The sequence below is a fragment of the Cucurbita moschata genome, unplaced genomic scaffold (assembly GCF_002738365.1).
Source record: "Cucurbita moschata cultivar Rifu unplaced genomic scaffold, Cmos_1.0 Cmo_Scf00016, whole genome shotgun sequence".
Classification (NCBI taxonomy): Eukaryota; Viridiplantae; Streptophyta; class Magnoliopsida; order Cucurbitales; family Cucurbitaceae; genus Cucurbita; species Cucurbita moschata.
In genome coordinates this window covers 390,247-409,715 of record NW_019268532.1, presented here as the reverse complement: position 1 = coordinate 409,715, position 19,469 = coordinate 390,247, and the positions used below count along the sequence as shown (strand labels likewise).

The 19,469-nt window shown below is 35.6% G+C and overlaps 3 protein-coding genes across 4 annotated transcripts; 2 read left to right on the top strand and 1 right to left on the bottom strand.

Annotated features, from left to right (window-relative positions):
- The first annotated feature begins 11 nt into the window (after positions 1-11).
- Positions 12-3,826, top strand: LOC111454752 (beta-glucosidase 40-like). Its single transcript, XM_023096280.1, has 13 exons — positions 12-438; positions 652-718; positions 1,151-1,209; positions 1,293-1,368; positions 1,462-1,533; positions 1,897-1,984; positions 2,054-2,309; positions 2,441-2,556; positions 2,634-2,857; positions 2,975-3,006; positions 3,090-3,192; positions 3,269-3,377; positions 3,476-3,826. Exons 1-13 carry the CDS (start codon positions 292-294, stop codon positions 3,645-3,647), a joined length of 1,521 nt encoding a protein of 506 aa, XP_022952048.1. The 5' UTR covers positions 12-291; the 3' UTR covers positions 3,648-3,826.
- Positions 3,827-7,926: 4,100 nt separating this feature from the next.
- LOC111454025 (probable WRKY transcription factor 57) lies at positions 7,927-11,027 on the top strand. Of its 2 annotated transcripts, XM_023095296.1 has the most exons (4): positions 7,927-8,076; positions 8,108-8,476; positions 9,609-9,755; positions 10,539-11,027. In XM_023095296.1, the coding sequence occupies exons 2-4, from the start codon at positions 8,139-8,141 to the stop codon at positions 10,900-10,902; spliced, it is 849 nt and encodes a 282-aa protein (XP_022951064.1). In that variant the 5' UTR covers positions 7,927-8,076; positions 8,108-8,138; the 3' UTR covers positions 10,903-11,027. The 2 variants fall into 2 exon arrangements, with proteins under 2 accessions (XP_022951064.1, XP_022951063.1); XM_023095295.1 differs by having other exon boundaries at positions 7,927-8,476.
- A 2,673-nt stretch (positions 11,028-13,700) lies between these two features.
- LOC111454176 lies at positions 13,701-18,046 on the bottom strand. Its single transcript, XM_023095535.1, has 3 exons — positions 17,550-18,046; positions 16,101-16,336; positions 13,701-15,964 (listed from the first exon to the last, which is right to left on the bottom strand). The coding sequence occupies exons 2-3, from the start codon at positions 16,332-16,334 to the stop codon at positions 13,889-13,891; spliced, it is 2,310 nt and encodes a 769-aa protein (XP_022951303.1). The 5' UTR covers positions 16,335-16,336; positions 17,550-18,046; the 3' UTR covers positions 13,701-13,888.
- Positions 18,047-19,469: the final 1,423 nt, after the last annotated feature.

Below are 19,469 nucleotides of genomic sequence, written 5' to 3'. Positions count from 1 at the left end.
TACGTGGTGGCCGAGGTGCAAAAATGGAAAGAAAAAAATAGAAAATTAAAAAAATTGCCATATATGATCAAAATTTAGGAGTGTGAACTGGGCGACTTCTCCTGAGTTGGATTTCCCATAAGGCCAATGTCGTTCCCAACTTTTATAAAGTAGGCGATTCCTTCAACGCTATTTTGTCACCATCGCCGCCGTCTCCACCACCGTCACTTCCGATTCGATTTCCTCAAACTCACTCCACTTCCGATTCGAATTCCGACACCACTCCTCTTTTTTCTCTTCTGTTTCTGCGCTATGGTGGCCGGAGGAAGAGGCGCCGCCGTAGGCATCGGCATGGCGGTGGTGATGGCGGTGTTAGGGATTCAGATCTGTTCGGCGCAGATTTCCAGAAGCGGTTTTCCGAGCGGATTTGTTTTCGGAACGGCCTCCTCTGCTTTTCAGGTTCCGTTTTTTTTGTTCTAACTAACTATTGTCACAAAGTTTTTTAATTAAAAAATAAAATAAAATAAATAATAAATTAAACTTTATCCTTATTTTCCTAATTTATGAATTATTTGGATGTTAATATTTATAAATTAATTTTTTTAAAATGAATAATTATAAATAGTGTGTAATACCAAACCACGTGGAGTATTTATCAATTATGGTTCACAGTATGAAGGAGCTATCAAGGAGGGCGGAAGAGGACCTACAATTTGGGACACATTTTCCCATTCATTTGGTAATTATTATTATTATTATTTTGTAATTTTAAAGAAAATTTGAAAAATAAATAAATAAAATAACATAAAGGCTAATTATATTTACCCTTTTATTAGTTTTTTTAATTGAGTTAATTTAGTATTTAATAAAAGTTATTTTCATTTAAAAATTTACCATCATAATATTTGATTTAAATTAAGAAAATGTGTCCATCCAAATAGCTATCGATTCTAATTTTATTACGCATTTTATTAAATTAAAATATATAATTTTTTTTATTCAATTAATACGATATATTTTTATATCAAACTATAAAAAAATATTCAACACATTAAAAATGAAATTTTAAATTTTAAAATATGGAGGAGTTTACAGATATTTAGCCTGAAATAAATAAATAAATTATTTAAGGTTTTCTTTTTATAATATTGTGAATAATGAAATGATGCAGGGAAGGTGATTGATTCTAGTAATGCAGATGAGGCAGTGGACCAGTACCACCGGTATCCGGTAACAATATTTATAACTTTAATATCAATTATTGAGAATAAGAAAAAAAAATTAAATTAATAATAATATTAAAATGGAAACAGGAAGACATTAAACTTATGAAGGATATGGGTATGGATGCCTACCGATTCTCGATTGCCTGGTCTCGGATTTTCCCAAGTAATACTTTTTTTTTTAAGGTTATAATAGTAAAATTACAATTTTCAACCTCTTAATAAAAATATAATATATGACGTATTTTTGTTTCGTAAGATGGAAGCGGAGAGGTCAACCAAGCTGGAGTCGATCATTACAACGATTTCATTAATGCTCTGTTAGCTCAAGGTAAGTATAAGCTCTCATGGTCTCGCACTAATAGAGAGAGTATTCTTTGATTATAAACTCATGATCATTCCCATTACCTTTCCTCGAACAAAGTACGCCTCCCCAGGCTCGACTCCTTTTCTTTTGGAGTCATTTGTTCGACATTTGGGGATTTACCTATCTATTGGCACGACTAAGTTTAGGGCATGACTCTGATACTATGTCAGAAGAACACAACTCTCCATAATAGTATGATATTGTCCACTTTGAATATAAGCTCTTATGACTTTGCTTTGGACTTCCACAAAAGGCCTAAGACAAAATATATTTTTTTTATTATAAACTCATGATCCTTCTCTAAATCTCAACTCTTGGTTGAACCAGGAATCCAACCCTATGTCACTCTCTATCATTGGGACCTTCCACAAGCCCTAGAAGACAGATATACTGGATGGCTCAGCCCCCAAATCATGTAATTCCGTAAACCCTAACCCTAATTCCTCGTTCCTCCATTTTCAATTCCCGCCTTTCAAATTTGCAGACAAGATTTCGCGGTTTTCGCCGAGACGTGCTTTCAGAAGTTTGGCGATCGAGTGAAGAATTGGATTACGTTCAATGAACCGCATACCTTCGCTACACAGGGCTACGACATCGGCCTTCATGCGCCGGGCCGCTGCTCCATCCTTCTCCATCTTAAGTGTCGGAATGGCAACTCTGCAACCGAGCCTTACATTGTTGCGCACAATCTTCTCCTATCGCACGCCGCTGTCTCCGATATTTACAGGAGAAAGTACCAGGTAAGAATCCCGAATGAGGTTTTTATTGAAATTCGTATCGGTTAGATGGTATTCTGTCTGTTTGTGGTTTGATTTCGTTTGAGATTGTGGAATATTATGATAAATGGTGTGAGATTTGGGGATTTTTGCAGAAAAGTCAGGGAGGAGTGATTGGGATCTCGCTTGATGTTATCTGGTTCGTACCAGGTACGAATTCCACCGATGACATTCAAGCAACCCAAAGAGCTCAAGATTTTCAGCTCGGATGGTGATTTCTTTAAACAATCTGTTTTCAGTTTCACCAAATTGGAGATCATGTTGTGATTTAAGTTCATTCACTTTCAGGTTTCTCAATCCGTTGATATTTGGTGAATATCCAAGCTCCATGAGAAGCAGAGTTGGAGGGCGGCTACCGACGTTTTCCGCGTCGGAGTCGGCTTTAGTGAAAGGATCTCTGGATTTCGTTGGCATAAATCACTACACCACATTTTACGCTTATCACAACAGCTCAAACATTATTGGTGTCGTTCTGAATGACAGCATTGCTGATTCTGGTGCCTTCACAGTTCGTAAGAATCCTTACTCTATAAACACCACCTCTTTTGAATAATTTAGACATATCTGAATCAAATTTGAAGTTTGCCCTTCTTAAATTCTCTCCATTGGTGCTGTTCTTGTTTATGCAGCATTCAAAGGGCTGAAAACCATTGCAGAAAGGGTAGGGTGCTGCTGTTCTAATCTTTGACAAAATCAGAAGACAAAAACACAAGTAACTCAATTTTTTTGTTTATGAACTTTCAGGCAAATTCTATATGGTTATACATAGTTCCTAGTGGGATGCGAAGTTTGATGAATTACATCAAGAATCACTATGGAAATCCACTAGTGATCATCACTGAAAATGGTAAAACACAGCTCGAAACACAGAACTTTCGCCAAAAAGTAAAGATCTAAACTTACTCTTGTCGGGATTATAACAGGGATGGACGATCCAAACGACCGATCTAAACCGATCAAAGAAGCATTAAAGGATGAGAAAAGGATCAGATACCACAATGGCTACTTAACAAACCTTCTAGCTGCCATGAAGTGAGTTCTTCATGTTCTTGTTCATCAGTGTCAAATGTCAATGGCAATTTTAGTTGTGTGGTTTTCTGAGATGCAAAATCTGGTTGTGTGGGCTGTAGGGAAGATGGGTGCAATGTGAAAGGGTACTTTGCTTGGTCTCTGTTGGATAATTGGGAGTGGTCTGCTGGTTTCACTTCAAGGTTTGGCCTTTACTATGTTGATTACAAGGACAAGCTGAAGAGATACCCCAAGGACTCAGTTCAATGGTTCAAGAAGTTCTTGGCTTCTTAGAACTCAGAGAATCTTAAAAGAAGGTTAGCCCACAGTTTCATGCTTTTGTCTTTGTTTTTGATGTCATTTGATACATTATCTTATCGTGCAAAGCTATATTTAACATTATTGTGCAAACAATAAGATATTTGTTAAAATAATATAATCCAAATGAATGGAAAACGTTGCCTTCTTGAGAATTGAAACTTGTTAGAGGAAGTTCATTTTCCATTCCCTCTTCATTTCTTAGCTTTAAAATTTAAAAATAAATAATTCGAGGAAAAAGTCGATGTTGATCAAAGGGTAATATTGTCATTTTGACACGTGGGTGGTGGGTCCATGCACCAATGTCCCATTCATCCACTCTAACCTATATTCAAAGTTTCGGGATTTGACTTTATCTTTTGGCCTACCATTTTTTTGGGACGGTCCTTACAAACAAATATGAGTTATTTTAAGATGTTTTTGTTCTTTTTAATGTAGAAGGTATTTCTTATAAAAAAATAATAATAATAAAAACCCTTTATTTTTCTATTATTATTATTTTGAAAATTCAAAATTCCATTTGAATTTTTTTAACCGCCCTCATATAGTTAAAGTGTTGAGGTATAATAATAAATATATTGAGCTTTCAACATTAGAAAAGTTTTTATTTTAATAATAATTATTCATGCTTATGAAAGCAACATTTTTTTTCTCTTCACAAAAAATGTGTTTTTTCTGGCCCCCCATTAGCTAATTTATTAAGACTAAAATAATTTAGGACTAATGTCCCTCTTTAATTAAAGTGCAACACTTATATAATCAAATATCTAATTACAATATTAGATTTGGTTGATTAGTTAAACTATTATTGTTATTATTATTAGGTTTAATTACGAGTTTAGTTTGTAACTTTTTGTGTCTATTTTGTTCTTAAACTTTAAAAATCATATTGAAAAGAATTTATATACTCTTTTAGGGTTTTGCAGACTCTTCCTTTTCTTCTTTGCTCGATGTCCGGTCATTTTTGTGTTTAGGTCTGCATTTGTCTCTGTTATACATCATTTACCTATTTGACCCTTATTTATTATTATTATTATTATTATTTTGCAACTTGAATTTGTTATTATAATCCAATTTCATCCGTAAAAAGATAAAACGCGAATGTTTAGAGACTAAATTTACACCGACAATCAATAGGTATTGGTCTATCCTATCCCTCCACTTACCAAAAGTTGAAATCTTCAAAATCTCTTGAATTGACAATGTGGGGCAGTGCTTATAATCCAACACGTGTCATTGAATTTATTATTATTTAACAAAAATAAATTTGATTTTATTAAAGAGTCCTTGAGTGGCTTTAGGCCCCACCAAAAGTAAAAACAAAATTTAACATAAATGTCAACTAGGTAGCGTAAGGTAATTTTCATGAGATAAAATGTAGGTATTACGTCGTATTATCCGCTTTTACCTCTTATGTATTGTCACCAGTCTCATGATTTTAGAGAGTTTTCCACACCTTATAAGGAATATTTCGTTCCCTTCTCCAACCAATATGGAATCTCACAGTCCACCTCCCTTGGAGTCCAACGTCTTCGCTGACACATTGCTCAATGTCTAACTCTGATACCATTTGTAACAGCTCAAGTCCACCGCTAGCCGATGTTGTCCGTTTTGGTCCATTACGTACCGTGGTCAGCCTCACAATTTTAAAACGCGTGTATTAACAAGAAGTTTTGACTTTTTTATAAATAATGTTTCGTTCTCATCTCCGACCTATGTGGAATCTCACATTACCGATCTGTCGGTTAGAAAATAAGAAGGAAAAAAAAAATAATGAAAGGGTTGGTTGGGTTGGTAATGTAAAAAGCAAACGTGGAGGGGTGTGGGAGTGAAAATGACATTCTTGCTTTGGAATCAAGTTAGCTTATTAATTAAAAAGAAATAAAGAAAATAATAATAATAATAAAAATAAAGATTCTCATTAGTTCCCCTTTCTCTATCCTTCTCTCTCTCCTCTTTCTAATATTCCCTCCAAAAAAACAAGCACGTGATCACAATGCCTTACTTCAATTATTACTATATTGTTATTCCCTTGCGTATAAATTTCCAATTTAAGATATTCAAATTACTTTCATACCCTTACCCCTTCATCCTAATTTAGATATACAAAAGGGTATTAAAGTAAAATCCCAAGTCAAATTTCACCATTATTTGTAATATTACCTAATAAATAAATAAATAAAGACGAAAATGTAAATTAACGAATTTATAATAAGAAATGACTAATACTATATAAACTATCCCGATGAATTGAATCTGGCTTAGAATCCCAAAAAAATGTTTGGTATAAATATCGTTAAAAATCATAAATTTGCAAAATAAAAAGATGGAAAATAGACCCATAGAGCATAGCATATAATATATATATATATATATATATATAATGGGTTGCCATAAGTAATTTAATGGCTTAATTAAATATATGCTTAGGGTTAGGGCATTAAATTGGGGGACACTAACTCCCAACCCAACCACTATCAAATTATTAAAAACCTACCCTAATTTATCGTTGAAGTTCCCTCTTTCAATTTTATATTAAATTTAAAATTTATCAAAATTTCGCCTAAAATACGCCATATTTTTAACCTAAAATGAAAAATTATTTTCTTAACCGGTACCCGTGTAGTGCCACGTAGGACCAACTATATAATAAAGATGTTCACGGAGCAGAGTAAGAACAAGGAACCCATTAACATATTCAGATCAATCAACATTTTCTTACCGAAGGTTTTAACAAAATTTTAGGTGAGAGACGTTATTGAGAATTTTAAAATATTAAGAAATAAATAAATAAATAAGTGTGTATATATATATATATATAGTCATTTTAACAAAAAAAAATGCTATTATTATTATTATTAATTTTTAATATAAGGACGTTTTATTAGGGTGCGTTACTTTATTTTATTTAAGAGAAAATAAAAAGGGAAAATAATTAATAAAAGTTCTATTGGTGGCCCAAAGATAAATAAATTTTATTTAATTTTGAACAGTTTGAATAATGAAATAATTATAATTACGATAATAACCCCAAAACAGACCCATAATTATTTTTTCAACCACTCGTTAATAGCTCTATAAATCCTACGCTTTCTGTGCATTAATGTTTGATTGGTCCCACCCATTTACATTATCTATTTTTTTCTATTATAATTTGACCTAATCCATTTAATTTTTAATTTTTAAATTTAATTTCTATTTAATCCCTAAAATTTTAAAAATTAGTCCGTAGAGTTTGAAATTAGTTTCTCGATAATTCTCGAGTAGTGACCTAACAAATTTTAATATATATATTTTTATTTAAAATTTAATTATAAATTAATTTCAAATTTTAGAACCCAAATAATTAAAATTTTATAGACTAAATTATTATTTTTGAAACCTATATATATTTAATATAGTTTCATATATTATATCTTTTAATGTTTGTAGTATGAATGATTTAATTACTAATACTAATATTGAGCTATTTTATTATAAAGTTATACCATATAATAATATAATTAAATGCGACATAACCTCTAAAGGGAAAAATAAAATAATGTAAGGTTGGGGGCAAATTCTCTTCATCTCTGTGATAATATTCCATATGGCTCAATTTCTTATTTTAGGAGAAATAATAAATCCATATATATATATATGTATGTATATTTAGATGGTACAGCTCCCTTATAAAATTTATTATTATTTTTTTATAAAGATATAAATTTAGAATCAAAATATAAAATAATATATCAAATTTACGCGTAGATTTAACTAGGGTAACTATGATTGTACCAATACAAAGTTCAAAATTTTACGTGTAATTTAGCTATTCTCGAAGTAAGCTATGATGCTTAAATTAGCTTAATTAGTATCGAAACGAGTAACGAATGAGTAGAATCAAAAGTCGTATTAGATGCTTTATAGGAGACGAGTAGCCTTTAAACTTTTTTCTACGAGTCGGCGATGTGTCGACATCGTGGCATCTATCGGTATCAATATTATTTATTTATTAAAATTAATATTTCCACGTAGATATTTTAAATGAAGCCAAATAAAGTAATTAAAGAGCTTTTATAATTTCCATTGATGCGCGTGGGTCCCACGCCTCCCTCGTTGTCCCCGGTTCCATGCTTAAATATCAGCCTCCCGTACGAGCTGGGAAGTTGACGCCCATTTTTTCTAATTAATTTAAAAATGAAAATATATTAATAAATTATTTTGATTTTTGATTTTTGATTTAAATTTCTGGTTATCTTCCCTTCTATCATCTCTCTCGAACTGTATTTTGACGCGACATAGCTTTCTAAAAAACCTTTCAAAAAGTTCAGAAACTACGCGTCCTTTCCATTTCTCAACGTAACTTTCTCGCCATTTCCTTCTCCTCTGCAAACCCTAATTTCTTCCTCTTTCTCTCTCTCTCCTCCGATTTTCACTCTCCAACTCTGTGATTTTCCTCTGATTTCACCTCCTTCCGCTTCGATTATGGACCGCGATCCTCCGCCGAACTTCTCCACCGCCGATTCCTCCACTAACTGGACCAGCTCTTCACTCGCCTCTGCCTCCGTCGACGCTGATTACCTTCTCTCCGGCGATAGCGAAACCACTATCCTCACTGAATTCGGATGGAATTTCGACTCCGATGAAGTTCAGCCTTCTCGATTTCTCGACTCCGACCAGATCGCCACCGATTACAACGCCGATTTTGCCGGAACCTCCACCGGCAGTCTACAGAGCCCTGACGTTCCTGTTCCGCTTGCCTCCAATCCTTCATTGTCTTCGAGCTCGAGCGGAGAGCCGCCAGAGAAACAGCCTGAGATTCCGTGAGTTCCGTTCCGATCAATTAAACGATCTCTTCATGCTTCATACTTCATATTTCATCATCGTGTTCCGATTCTGCAACTTTAATGGCGATTAACTTCTGATTTTTCTCTCTTTTTAAAAACGAAAAATCGCAGGTTCGTTTCAGTTTATTTGTAAAATTTTAAGAACCGTATTCGAATCCGTGAGGTTGTTCTAGTTCTTGCTTTGCTGTATTATTAGAACGCGAAAATTGGGGGAGATAGCGCAAGAACTCTCTGCTTGAATCCATTCTCCAACTTGGGGAGGTAGTTTCGTAAATTCGGTGAAATCAGGGGCCAACAAATATAAATGCATGAAAATATAGGGACTGTTTTGCAGTTTTTAGAAAAACTAGTCCTCCAACATCGCCGTTATTGCGGCGGGAATGCCATTTCCTTATCCCTATTTCTTTTTCTACACTTCGTTAAATGAAAATATTCCGATTAAAATATTTTAAAAAAAATAATCGAAGGAAAAATCAAAATTTAAAAGCATAAACCTCTAAGGGGTTTTTTTTTCTATATATTTTTTTTAAATATATTTATTGTGAATAAAATTAACGAAGAATAATTCTCCCGGATTGATTATTATTTATTAAAAATTTGGATGGTTGGCATTATTTGTTCGATGTGCTTTTCATTCATGTAATATCGCATGTGTATATTTATTTATTTAATTTTAATGCATATACTTAAAATTGTTTTATTTATTTTTGTTTTAAAGTTTCTGGTCCATAATGGGTCTGTCATTACCTAATTCTTTGTTGCTCCTTTGAAATGATTGATCGTTTGCTCTTGTCTAATTACATCATAATCAATGAATTATGGTTTCTTGTGCTATTTTTTTCTGCTTAATGCATTGGACCTTGCCTTTCCTTTTCCAATTAAATTGATATTTAACTAATTTCTTGTTTAGCTTCTAGAGGTGAGAGTTTGAATCTCTATCCCGTCAAAGTTATAAATGTTTATGAGCTAGGTTAGATATAGTATGGTTCGATTTTTTTTTTTTTTTTTTTGACGGGTTTGGAAGCAATTGATTTGAGAAATGTAAGATTGGTTTGATTTTCAAGATTTTGCTTTTACTTTATAAATTTGTAGGTGAAATATTTTGTAGGCGGAATAAGGTAAAAAAGAAGGGGCAAAAGCGAATCCGGCAGCCACGATTTGCATTCATGACCAAAAGCGAAGTGGATCATCTTGAAGATGGCTACCGTTGGAGGAAATATGGTCAAAAGGCTGTCAAAAATAGTCCATTTCCCAGGTTTGAATCCATTTATTACCCTATTTCTCATTAATTCTAAGCTTATTTCTCAATTTACATTCACTTTCTACCCATTTTCTCATATATTTTACATTCACTTTCTACCCATTTTCTCATATATAAATTCACACGATTAGGGTAACAACTTCTCGATTGAAGGTTTGAATCTCCGTCCTTACCACAGTATTGAAATATCGAAAAAAAAGGGTTTATACGTAGGATTAGGTGCATAAAAAATGTACAATTCAATAATATCTATAATATTTGGTATTCGTTATTTATTCTATAAGAATTGATGGAAGAATATGTCTGCGTAGAAATATATATTATAGCATTTTTCGTTAGTCATTGTATCTGTTTTTCCCTTACAACGATGATATTGACAAAAATACAAACACAATACAATCCCAATGAAACCCTAAGATACTATTTTAGAGGCTCTCCAATCATGTTTTAAGAATCAAACACTAATATGAAATTTATTTATCCGGGTCATAGCGTAAGCGAGTGATGCTTTCGGCTATTGGGCTCTCGCGGTCTAGAGTGGCATCACTCCACCGCTTTACCTAGTAGCACGACACAACACGACACTTGTATTGATATAATACATTCAAACCCAGATTTCTTCTTATAATCATTGAGAAGGTGAGACAAAAGATAAAAAGCTTGATTTTATGTCATATCTGTTTCAAAACAACAAAAGCAAAAAGAAACGATAATATGTGGAAAGACAGATGTCTTTTCTTTGTGTTGTCGCATAATTAGCTCTTAATTTATTCCCAGGAGTTATTATAGGTGCACCAACAGCAAATGCACCGTGAAGAAAAGGGTAGAACGCTCGTCTGAAGATCCAACGGTTGTGATTACAACTTACGAAGGCCAACACTGTCATCACACCGTTGGATTCCCTCGTGGAGGAGGACTCAACATGGCTCATGAACCTGCTTTTGGGACTCAATTTTCCCCTCATATGGCTCAGTTCTTTTACCCTGAACCTCACCCACCGCCCACAATTACCCCTCCAAATGCTCCCAATTTGCCATCAGTGGCACCGTCCCAAGCAGAGCCTACAAATTCTTCACCCCAAGTGGCTTCGGATGAGGGCTTACTAGGCGACGTTGTGGCGCCAGGCATGCGTAGAAGATGACCCACTACCCCAATTTGTGGTATGAAATCCCCGCACTAACCTCTTCTCTATATAATATTTAACTTATTTTTTTTATTGAAATTATTGAGATGGTGTTGTTAATTACGACTCTCCACAATGGTATGATGTTGTCACCTTGAACATAAGCTCTCGTGGCTTTGTTCTGGGCTTCTCCAAAAGGCTTCATACTAATGGAGATAGTATTCCTTGATTATAAATCTATAATCATTCCCTAAATTAGTCGATGATGTGCTTTTGGAGCGTGTATGTTTTTGAAATTATTGATATGCTCATTTTTGCTTGAACTTGTACAAATCAGAAAGGTTGTTGCTTGTTGTCGCCTATTTTTCTGTCTTGTTTTAGATTTAACTCATTGGGTACCTCTACCATGTATGGATGTATTGAAAATTGAATCAAATGTTGTTTAATTCCCATTGTTTAGGATCAAATTTTGTTTCATTTCTTATCGAGATTCGATTTCTTGTGTCGTAATATCTTACGACAAACATCCATTTCGAGAGTCTATTAGACCGCCTTGCGACCATTCTAGTTGGTCGATGACGATCCAATATGGATGCAGGACTAGGGTTTGTTTGGTCGTTAATCACACCCTACCCTACCCACAAGGTTCATCCACTAAACTCTAAAGTGATAAATGTTGATAGTATTAGGTTGAATGGCACTGTGACCTCTATAGGTCACAATCTCGAGGATTCTCTGGTTATGTATAGATATAATTGATAGTAATGAATATATTGTGTGGTAAAGGTAAACTAAACAAATAAGCATAATGTGTAGCAATCGAATGGAATTTTATTTTTAAGATTCTAAATATGTTACCGAACACATTAAAAACCCGTGTAAAAACCTGGAATACAACTCGGTTATGTGTTATATTCCATGTTTTGAGATCACCCACTACCCTAAATCTTCCTTAAGGTTAAAATTTCCATGAGGTTACCTTGGGAGTAAATCTTGATCATGAAAAACAGCGACTTATGGCGTTATAAACGGTAAATAAATTTTACTGTGCTTCCAAGTGCCGTAAAAAACAGAAAGACAAAGTCAGTAGAACGCAGTTTCCTTTAAGAAAAAGCTTCATTAAAAGAACAAAACAAAGCCAAATCTTACAGCCTTTTGCTTTGTTAACTGGAAGGAACAGAAACCCTTAGGGCTAGCTGATGCATGAAACCCTTTTTATTTTCATTATTAAATTAATGTTTCTTCATTCCTAAGTTACTTTCACTGTTCCATTCCATTCATTAATGGGTAAAAAGGCTTTTCGACGCTCCCATGTTGTTTTCTTAATCTTTATAATTTATGTTTTCTTCTTTCGGGTTTTACGATACAAGATAGGGTTACTGATTGTCGAGTTAAGCTTTGTTTTGACGTCCATTATGCTATTTTTCAAGACTTATTTCTCATTCTTTGAGTATGTCGGGGGGAATAGGGTTACTGATTGTCGAGTTAAGCTCTGTTTTGACGTCCATTATGCTATTTTTCAAGACTTATTTCTCATTCTTTGAGTATGTCGGGGGGAATGATGTATCAAGTTGTTATAGACCCGAGTTAAGAATGAAAGGCGTAAGTGTATTTGGTAGATAAAGATCGCGGGAAGGGAGTTAATTTAGGGTTGAAAGGTATAATAAGGAAGGGTAGTATTAGGTGAAGTAGGGTAGAAAGGGACATATGGAGACAAAGAAGAGTAAAGGGTGTAGGGTAAGTTTTAGGTATTTAAGGGCGCAATGACATAAAAGAAGGGAGAAAAATGAAAATATTGAGCATTCTTTTGGAGGAAAAAGGGTTTATTGATATGATGGGACTCCACTTCTATCCATGCATTCATCAAAATCTATTTTAAAAAATATTTTATTTTTTAGGTAGTGGGTCAATTTGTGTTCATATTATTGGATTTCAACTTCTATATAAATAAATAAATTTGTGGCTATCAATATATATAGGGATTTTTTTTTTCTTTATTTCATTTATTACTCATTAATTTTTTTTTTTTTTTTGTTATAGATAATTTAGACTCACGAAAACACTCACTTTTTTCTTCGTAGTTAGCTAATACGATTAAAAGTATAGGGTCTTTTATCGTTCTCATCTAGTTATAGTAGAATATGATGGCGTGAGATCTCAAGTCAGTTAGAGAGAGAAACGAAATATTCTTGGTTAGAGTGGGGACAAATGTATTTTAAAAATTTGAGGGGAAAGCTCAAAGTGGACAATATCTGCTATCGGTTGCCAAATACTGGACAATGTGCCAACAAGAAAGGCGGGCCGCGAAAGGGGTGGACACGAGGCTGTGTGCCAGCAAGGATGCTGGGCCTGGAATGGGGTGGATTGGGGGGTCCCACATCAATTATAGAAGGGAACGAGTGTCAGTGAGGACGCTGGGCCCGGGTGAATTGTGAGGTCCCACATCGATTGGAGAGGGGAACAAAGAGAACAAGTGCTGGCCCCGAAAGGGGTGGACATGAGGTTGTGTGCCAATAAGGACGTTGGGCCCCAAATGGGGTGGATTGGGGGGTCCCACATCGATTATAGAAGAGAACGAGTGTCAACGAGGACACTAGGCCCCAAAAGGAGGTGGATTGTGAGATTCCACCTCGATAGGGGAGGGGAACAAAGAGAACGAGTGTCAACGAGGACGTTTGGTCTCAAAAGGAGTGGATTGTGAGATCCCACGTCGATTGGGGAGGGGAATGAAACATTCTTTACGAGGGCATCGATAAAAAATAATATAAAAAAAACCGCTAAATGCATGAACGAAATCAAGAGGAAGATGGTCATAATATATTTTGAATCATAATACAAAACAATGGCTTCATTTGTATAGAAAACAGAGATAAATATATTCAAATCTGAGACCAATAGATCCATCACTATAATCTAAGCAAGACCTAATGTTTATGCTATAGATAGATATAGGAGAAGGACAAGCATTTCAGCTCAAAAATGTACAATCCAAACCATCTCTAAACTAAAGCACAATCGTTGCAAGATTACCGACCGGGACTCGTTGTCGTCGACGGGGCCGTCTCGTCGTCTTCCCCCACCCTGTCAGCCTCCTATTGTCAACTCCCATCTCATCAGCATCAGCATCAGCATTACTAGGAACATTCTCAGCTGGCTGTGTAGAGGGGCTGCTGCTGCTGCTAGTCATGGATCGTCGCCTTCCTCTGCCACACGCAGCATTTCTCGACGAGTTCCTCTTCATCAAGCTCGAATTCCACTCATGACCCATTGCCCTCATTAGCCCTCCAAATGTGTTAAGATCTTCTGTAACTTCTTGTCTTGACAGAGAAGTAAGGCCTGGAAGTATGTCCCTTTGGAAGTCCCTCCGTTGCCTGCCTCGCCTCGCCTGCCCTTTCCGAGGGCGGCTTTGCAGTACATTAGCTGCATCTTCTTCAGTTGTTATATGCCCTGGAAGAACCAGTGGCTTAGGCATATACTCCTCTGCCTTGGCTTCTGCTAGTCCCAATGTCATGGATTCAAACGAATCCATCCCTTCTTCATACTCATTTGAATACAAGACAGCCATCTCCACCAACAAATCAAAGCCACTGTCCATACAATCCTCCAAATGGCTGTCACAAACAGATGAAGCAATGGAAACTATTGCCTCTGCTGCTAATTCCATGACCCCATCTTGTTCGTTTACGGCTTCGTATTGCCATTTCGAGTCTAATTCGGGCGTGGTTTCTATAATTTCATCAGTACTTGCAGGAGCCTCCTCCAAATCTATCTCTCCCCACGTTCCGACATTCGATTTAGGTGTCGGTATCCAGCGTTCTTCGTCGTCATCGCTTAGACTCAAGTTCAAATCAATGAGAACTTTTGCTTCATTCAATTCAGCAACCAAAGGATCACAAGGCAAGTTGATATCAAATACTGCTTTCTTGGGATCCTGCAATCCCTCAGAAACTGATAATGTTCTTAGTTTTTGACTCTTACAAGACATGTCTGATTCAAACTCTTTGTTGAAGATATCATCACTCAGCAAATGACCAGTTTTCCCTCTGAGCCAAGGCAACAATGTACAATTTTCTTTAAAACCTCTCTCTTTTGTACATTTCATGTCCACAGAACTCGAGTCCTCGAGGAGTTTCAACGCAACGGAAGGGCTCGAGTCTGTCGGAGTTCGATCGTTACCATTACCCTGCTTCCAAAAGTTGCAGCTGACAGAAGAGGGTTGCCCCATTTCTTCCTTGAACTCAGATGAACACCCAAGAACAGCCCTGTTATAGTATGATAGCTTACTAAAATCAGGAGCAGCAGGCTGCGGTGTGGACGTATGAGTAGGGATGAACGAGTTCGAGCTCAATGGTTCACCCTTGATCTTCTCATGACATCTTTTGGTAAACTGCAAACCGAAAACCGACCCGTCTCTCGACTGTTCTACGCTATCTTTATCTGTTGAATGAAACAGTGGAGCTTCATGAAGTTCATAGAGAGAACTTACAGGTTGAGAAGAAACAGGCCATATTTTAGTTTGAAGTCCCTGAAGAATGTTATTATTATCCAAATCACTTAAACAACTCGTATTCGTTTCGAAACGAGCGGCCAATTTACGAGCGTTTGGCAGGCAACCAGTCGGCTCGCCATCATCAGCAGCATAGAACTTGATATCCCTTCCAAGATCAATCATTTGGTCCTTGTGGTGATGGTGACTTGATATGTCAGGCTCACTATCAATATACTCATCAGCAGGGAGCTGAAGATCCAACACTTTTCGTCTAAACTTTGTCGGTCTGGATTCAAGAACCTGCACGTCCCTCATGTCGTTTTGTAGTGAAAAAAAACAAGGCTTCTGGCTAGAAATCATAGAAGAATGAACTTCTTCAACACCTGAAATAGAAAACCTGGCATTAGACGAATTCGCCACACGAAAATATGGCAGATTCCGTCTCGAACCATCTTCAGAAGTAACTTGAGATGTCATGGGGCTAGAAGAGAGCAATGAGTCTACAGCTAACTGATTTCTGCAAAGCTCTGTAGATTTGATTTTAGCCATTAGATCTCGTTGTTTTCGGTATAGACGATGCAGTTCGAACACCTGCAGTTCGACACAAGAAGCAATATCTGGCTTATAGCTAGGCTTCCAATGAGAGATTTCATTAAAAACTTAACTCAATCATGTTGAAATGAAGAACATTGTATGAGAGTTCAGGAAGATGGAAGAAGAAATGCACCTGATTCTTGAAAATGGCCTCATGTTCAAGCATTTTCTGCTTCACTGCATCCTTATCATCGCCTAGATATCCATTGGTGCTAGTTCTTGGTAAGAACACATTGGGATATTGTGCATTTGTGAAGGCTCTTTCACCATAAAATAGGTGCCAGTTATGGCTGTTAGTATCATTGTTAAGTTCCCTCATTGGGTAAAAGCCTGGCAAGGAACTTTTGCATTGCACTTTCGTCCCCATTCCTGAAAATTATAAGAGTTCAACTTTAGGAGGGAATCCCATTGAAGATGCAGTTCATACTCTTCATCATATAGATCCCGAGTTCATAATCATTTGCCTTCAAAGAAACGCACCAAAATGATTTGTAAGATGTGTCTATTAGGGAGAGGTTTCCACACCCTTATAAAGAATGTTTTGTTCCCCTCTTCAACCGATGTGAGATCTCACAATCCATCCCCATTCGGGGCCTAGCATTCTCGCTGACACTTGTTCCCCTCTCCAATTAATGTGGGGTCTCACAATCTACCCTCCTTCAGGTCCTAGTGTTCTCGCTGGCATTCGTTCCCCTCTCCAATTAATGTGGGGTCTCACAATCTACCCTCTTTCAGGTCCTAGTGTTCTCGCTGGCACTCGTTCCCCTCTCCAATTAATGTGGGGCCTCACAATCCACCCTCTTTCAGGTCCTAACGTTCTCGCTGGCACTCGTTCCCCTCTCCAATTAATGTGGGGCCTCACAATCCACCCTCTTTCAGGTCCCTAACGTTCTCGCTGGCACTCGTTCCCCTCTCCAATCAATGTGGGGTCTCACAATCCACCCCCTTCAGGGCTCAACACACCGCTCGATGCCTACCCCCTTCGGAGCTCAACATCCTCGTTGGCACCATTTGTAACAACCCAAGCCCACCACTAGTAGATCCATCATAGTTCAAACACTCGAACCTCATAACGAGAGTACAACATCAGCAATACAACCAGTGAACTCAGAAAATGGAAATTCAATCGAAAGAGGAACCATAGAGAACATGTGACAATGAACTCCAAAGCAGGCCAATCTACTCAAGCTTTTGCCTCAAAGAAATCACAGATAAAATGGAAGGTCTCCAGAGATACCCACAAAGTCCACAAGGAAAATTCAGTGTTTAAGAAGTCTCCTCTCAGTAAAGACAAAGCAACAAGTCTACAAAAGTCAATACAACAAAGCAACCCAGATATTGGCGCAAACCACCAATCAAAATCATAAGAATCCTAAAATTCAGTGCAAAAGCAAATGCATGATGAACCCAAAAGGGTAATCATAGAAACCACAAACATCCAACAATTCCCCAAAAAACAGCACAGAACCAACCAAAAAGTGGGAAAAACACAATCAAAGTGCTAAACCAAGCAATCAAACAATCAAACCAAAAGAACCCATCAATCAAATAATCAAAAAAACGAAGAACAGAACAAAAGTACCTCAATCGAACACCGCACAATCAAAAATCGCTCTCGGAGTCAACAAATAACGAGAATCCCCATTCAGAATCTCATCGAACTCCCACCATCAAAGACAATAACAAACCAGTAGATATAAAAAATGATTAAGAACAAGAATATCGGAAAGCCATGAAAAAAGGGGTTTAGATCGTCATGGGGTTGAAGAAAAGAAGCAGAGATTTCAAAGTTTTTGAGATGAAAAGATAGAGAAGAGGTCTTTTAGAGAGAGATCCTAGAAGGGAAATCTGCAATACCCACAACAAACAAGCGAACAAACTCCCAATGAAGTGACCCGAAATTTGTCAACATCCGCTTCCACTTTATTCTCTCCTCTTCCTTCTTTTAACTATTTCCTTAATTTTTTTCTCCAAAATCAAAGAAATCAAAGAAATGGGGTGCTTCGATTTCTTCAAGATTCGCGCTCCCTTTATGAACAGATAATGAAGGACAAATATCTCAAAATCCCGCCTCCTAAATCACAGTTGTGGAAGAATATAATACAATCGCTCCAAACCCATTAGCTGTTTTAATTAATAGATTAACGAAGGAATTAAAAGGAACCAGAATTTTGGAAAAAGATTTTATTTTTGTTTTCATTTTCAAGTTATTAATTCCGAAATTTGGTGTGGGTCCCATGGTTGTGTACTACGGAAAGAATGAGGATTTGGATGAAGAAGGAAAATGCCCTCGTGGTAACTCAAAATTACAGAAATGGGATTTGTTTTTTATTTTTTATTTTTTATTTTCTAATTTTTTGATTGGCGGATTGGTTGATCTTGTGTCAGCTATAGCAGTGAAACTCCATTGGTGCCTCTCTTTTCATGCTGTCCAATCTTATTTTCTACGAATATTATTATTATTATTATTATTAATTTTAAATAAATTATATTATAAAATTTTAAACTTTAATTCTCTAATATTTTAATTTAATAAATTGTGTTAAAAATAAAATGATTAAATTAAAAAGAGAGATTTCCAACTTTAAATGGAAAAAGGGGTTTTTTCTTTTTCTTTTTTTTTTTTTTAAAGGAAAAGTTAGGAACAGAATATTAATCAATAAATAATTAATAATATTGAAAAGTGTTGCTATTTTTTTTAATTTAAAATTTAAAAAATACTTCGAAAATCTATTGGGTTATGCTCAAATTAATAAGGTCGTTGAATAATTTAAATAATTAATTTTAATTTAGAAGAAAATTAAATAAAATTAAAAATTGAAAATTGTAATTAAAAAAGAAAAAAAAAAGGAAGGGGGCTATTAGGGGAAGTACAAAGCGTCGGGGAATCATAATAATTAAAGCAGATTTAATTTTAGCTTTTAAATTTCTTGTTATGGACGTTAGCGTTGTTAACAGACCCCCGAGTGGGGCCCACCTTCCTTTGCATTAGTCACTCTCATCGAAAATAAGTGACGATTTCCAATGTCCAAGATTTTCTTAAACTACTTGCTTAGTGGGGCCCACCTTCTGCTGGAGGCTATATATGTCATTTACTATTTTTTTATTTTATTTTTCTTCAAAAAATTAAAACCGACGAATAAATAATAAGAAGTAGATTAAAAAGTCTTTATACAATTTAATTTTAATAAATGCAAAGAACCAATAAATAAAACCACCAAATAATTTAATAATTAATTTCAAAGTATTAGAATTGAATTGATGAGCCAAAATTAGGGTTCCTTCCTTCAAATTCTTATGGTCAAATTGGGCCCACATATTCCATTCAATAACACCTTTTAATCACCTTTATGATTCATTTCTCTTCTTCTTCACACTTTCTTAAAGTTCTTAACATAATTATTATTGACCATCATTTTATATAATATTTTATACTATTCAAATTCCGAGCTTGTCACAATATTTGGTCAACAATATTTGAGACATCTAGACGTTTTCATAT

What these genes read in the sequence shown, in the direction of transcription:
- LOC111454176 (XM_023095535.1), bottom strand. Translation starts at nt 16,334, where the DNA reads ATGGGGACGAAAGTGCAATGCAAAAGTTCCTTGCCAGGCTTTTACCCA. An exon ending in AGGCCATTTTCAAGAATCAG is followed by an intron (nt 15,965 to 16,100) that starts GTGCATTTCTTC and finishes GTCGAACTGCAG; the next exon opens with GTGTTCGAACTGCATCGTCT.
- LOC111454025 (XM_023095296.1), top strand. Translation starts at nt 8,139, where the DNA reads ATGGACCGCGATCCTCCGCCGAACTTCTCCACCGCCGATTCCTCCACT. An exon ending in GAGAAACAGCCTGAGATTCC is followed by an intron (nt 8,477 to 9,608) that starts GTGAGTTCCGTT and finishes AATATTTTGTAG; the next exon opens with GCGGAATAAGGTAAAAAAGA. An exon ending in AAAAATAGTCCATTTCCCAG is followed by an intron (nt 9,756 to 10,538) that starts GTTTGAATCCAT and finishes ATTTATTCCCAG; the next exon opens with GAGTTATTATAGGTGCACCA.
- LOC111454752 (XM_023096280.1), top strand. Translation starts at nt 292, where the DNA reads ATGGTGGCCGGAGGAAGAGGCGCCGCCGTAGGCATCGGCATGGCGGTG. An exon ending in TTCTGGTGCCTTCACAGTTC is followed by an intron (nt 2,858 to 2,974) that starts GTAAGAATCCTT and finishes TTGTTTATGCAG; the next exon opens with CATTCAAAGGGCTGAAAACC. An exon ending in AACCTTCTAGCTGCCATGAA is followed by an intron (nt 3,378 to 3,475) that starts GTGAGTTCTTCA and finishes TGTGGGCTGTAG; the next exon opens with GGAAGATGGGTGCAATGTGA.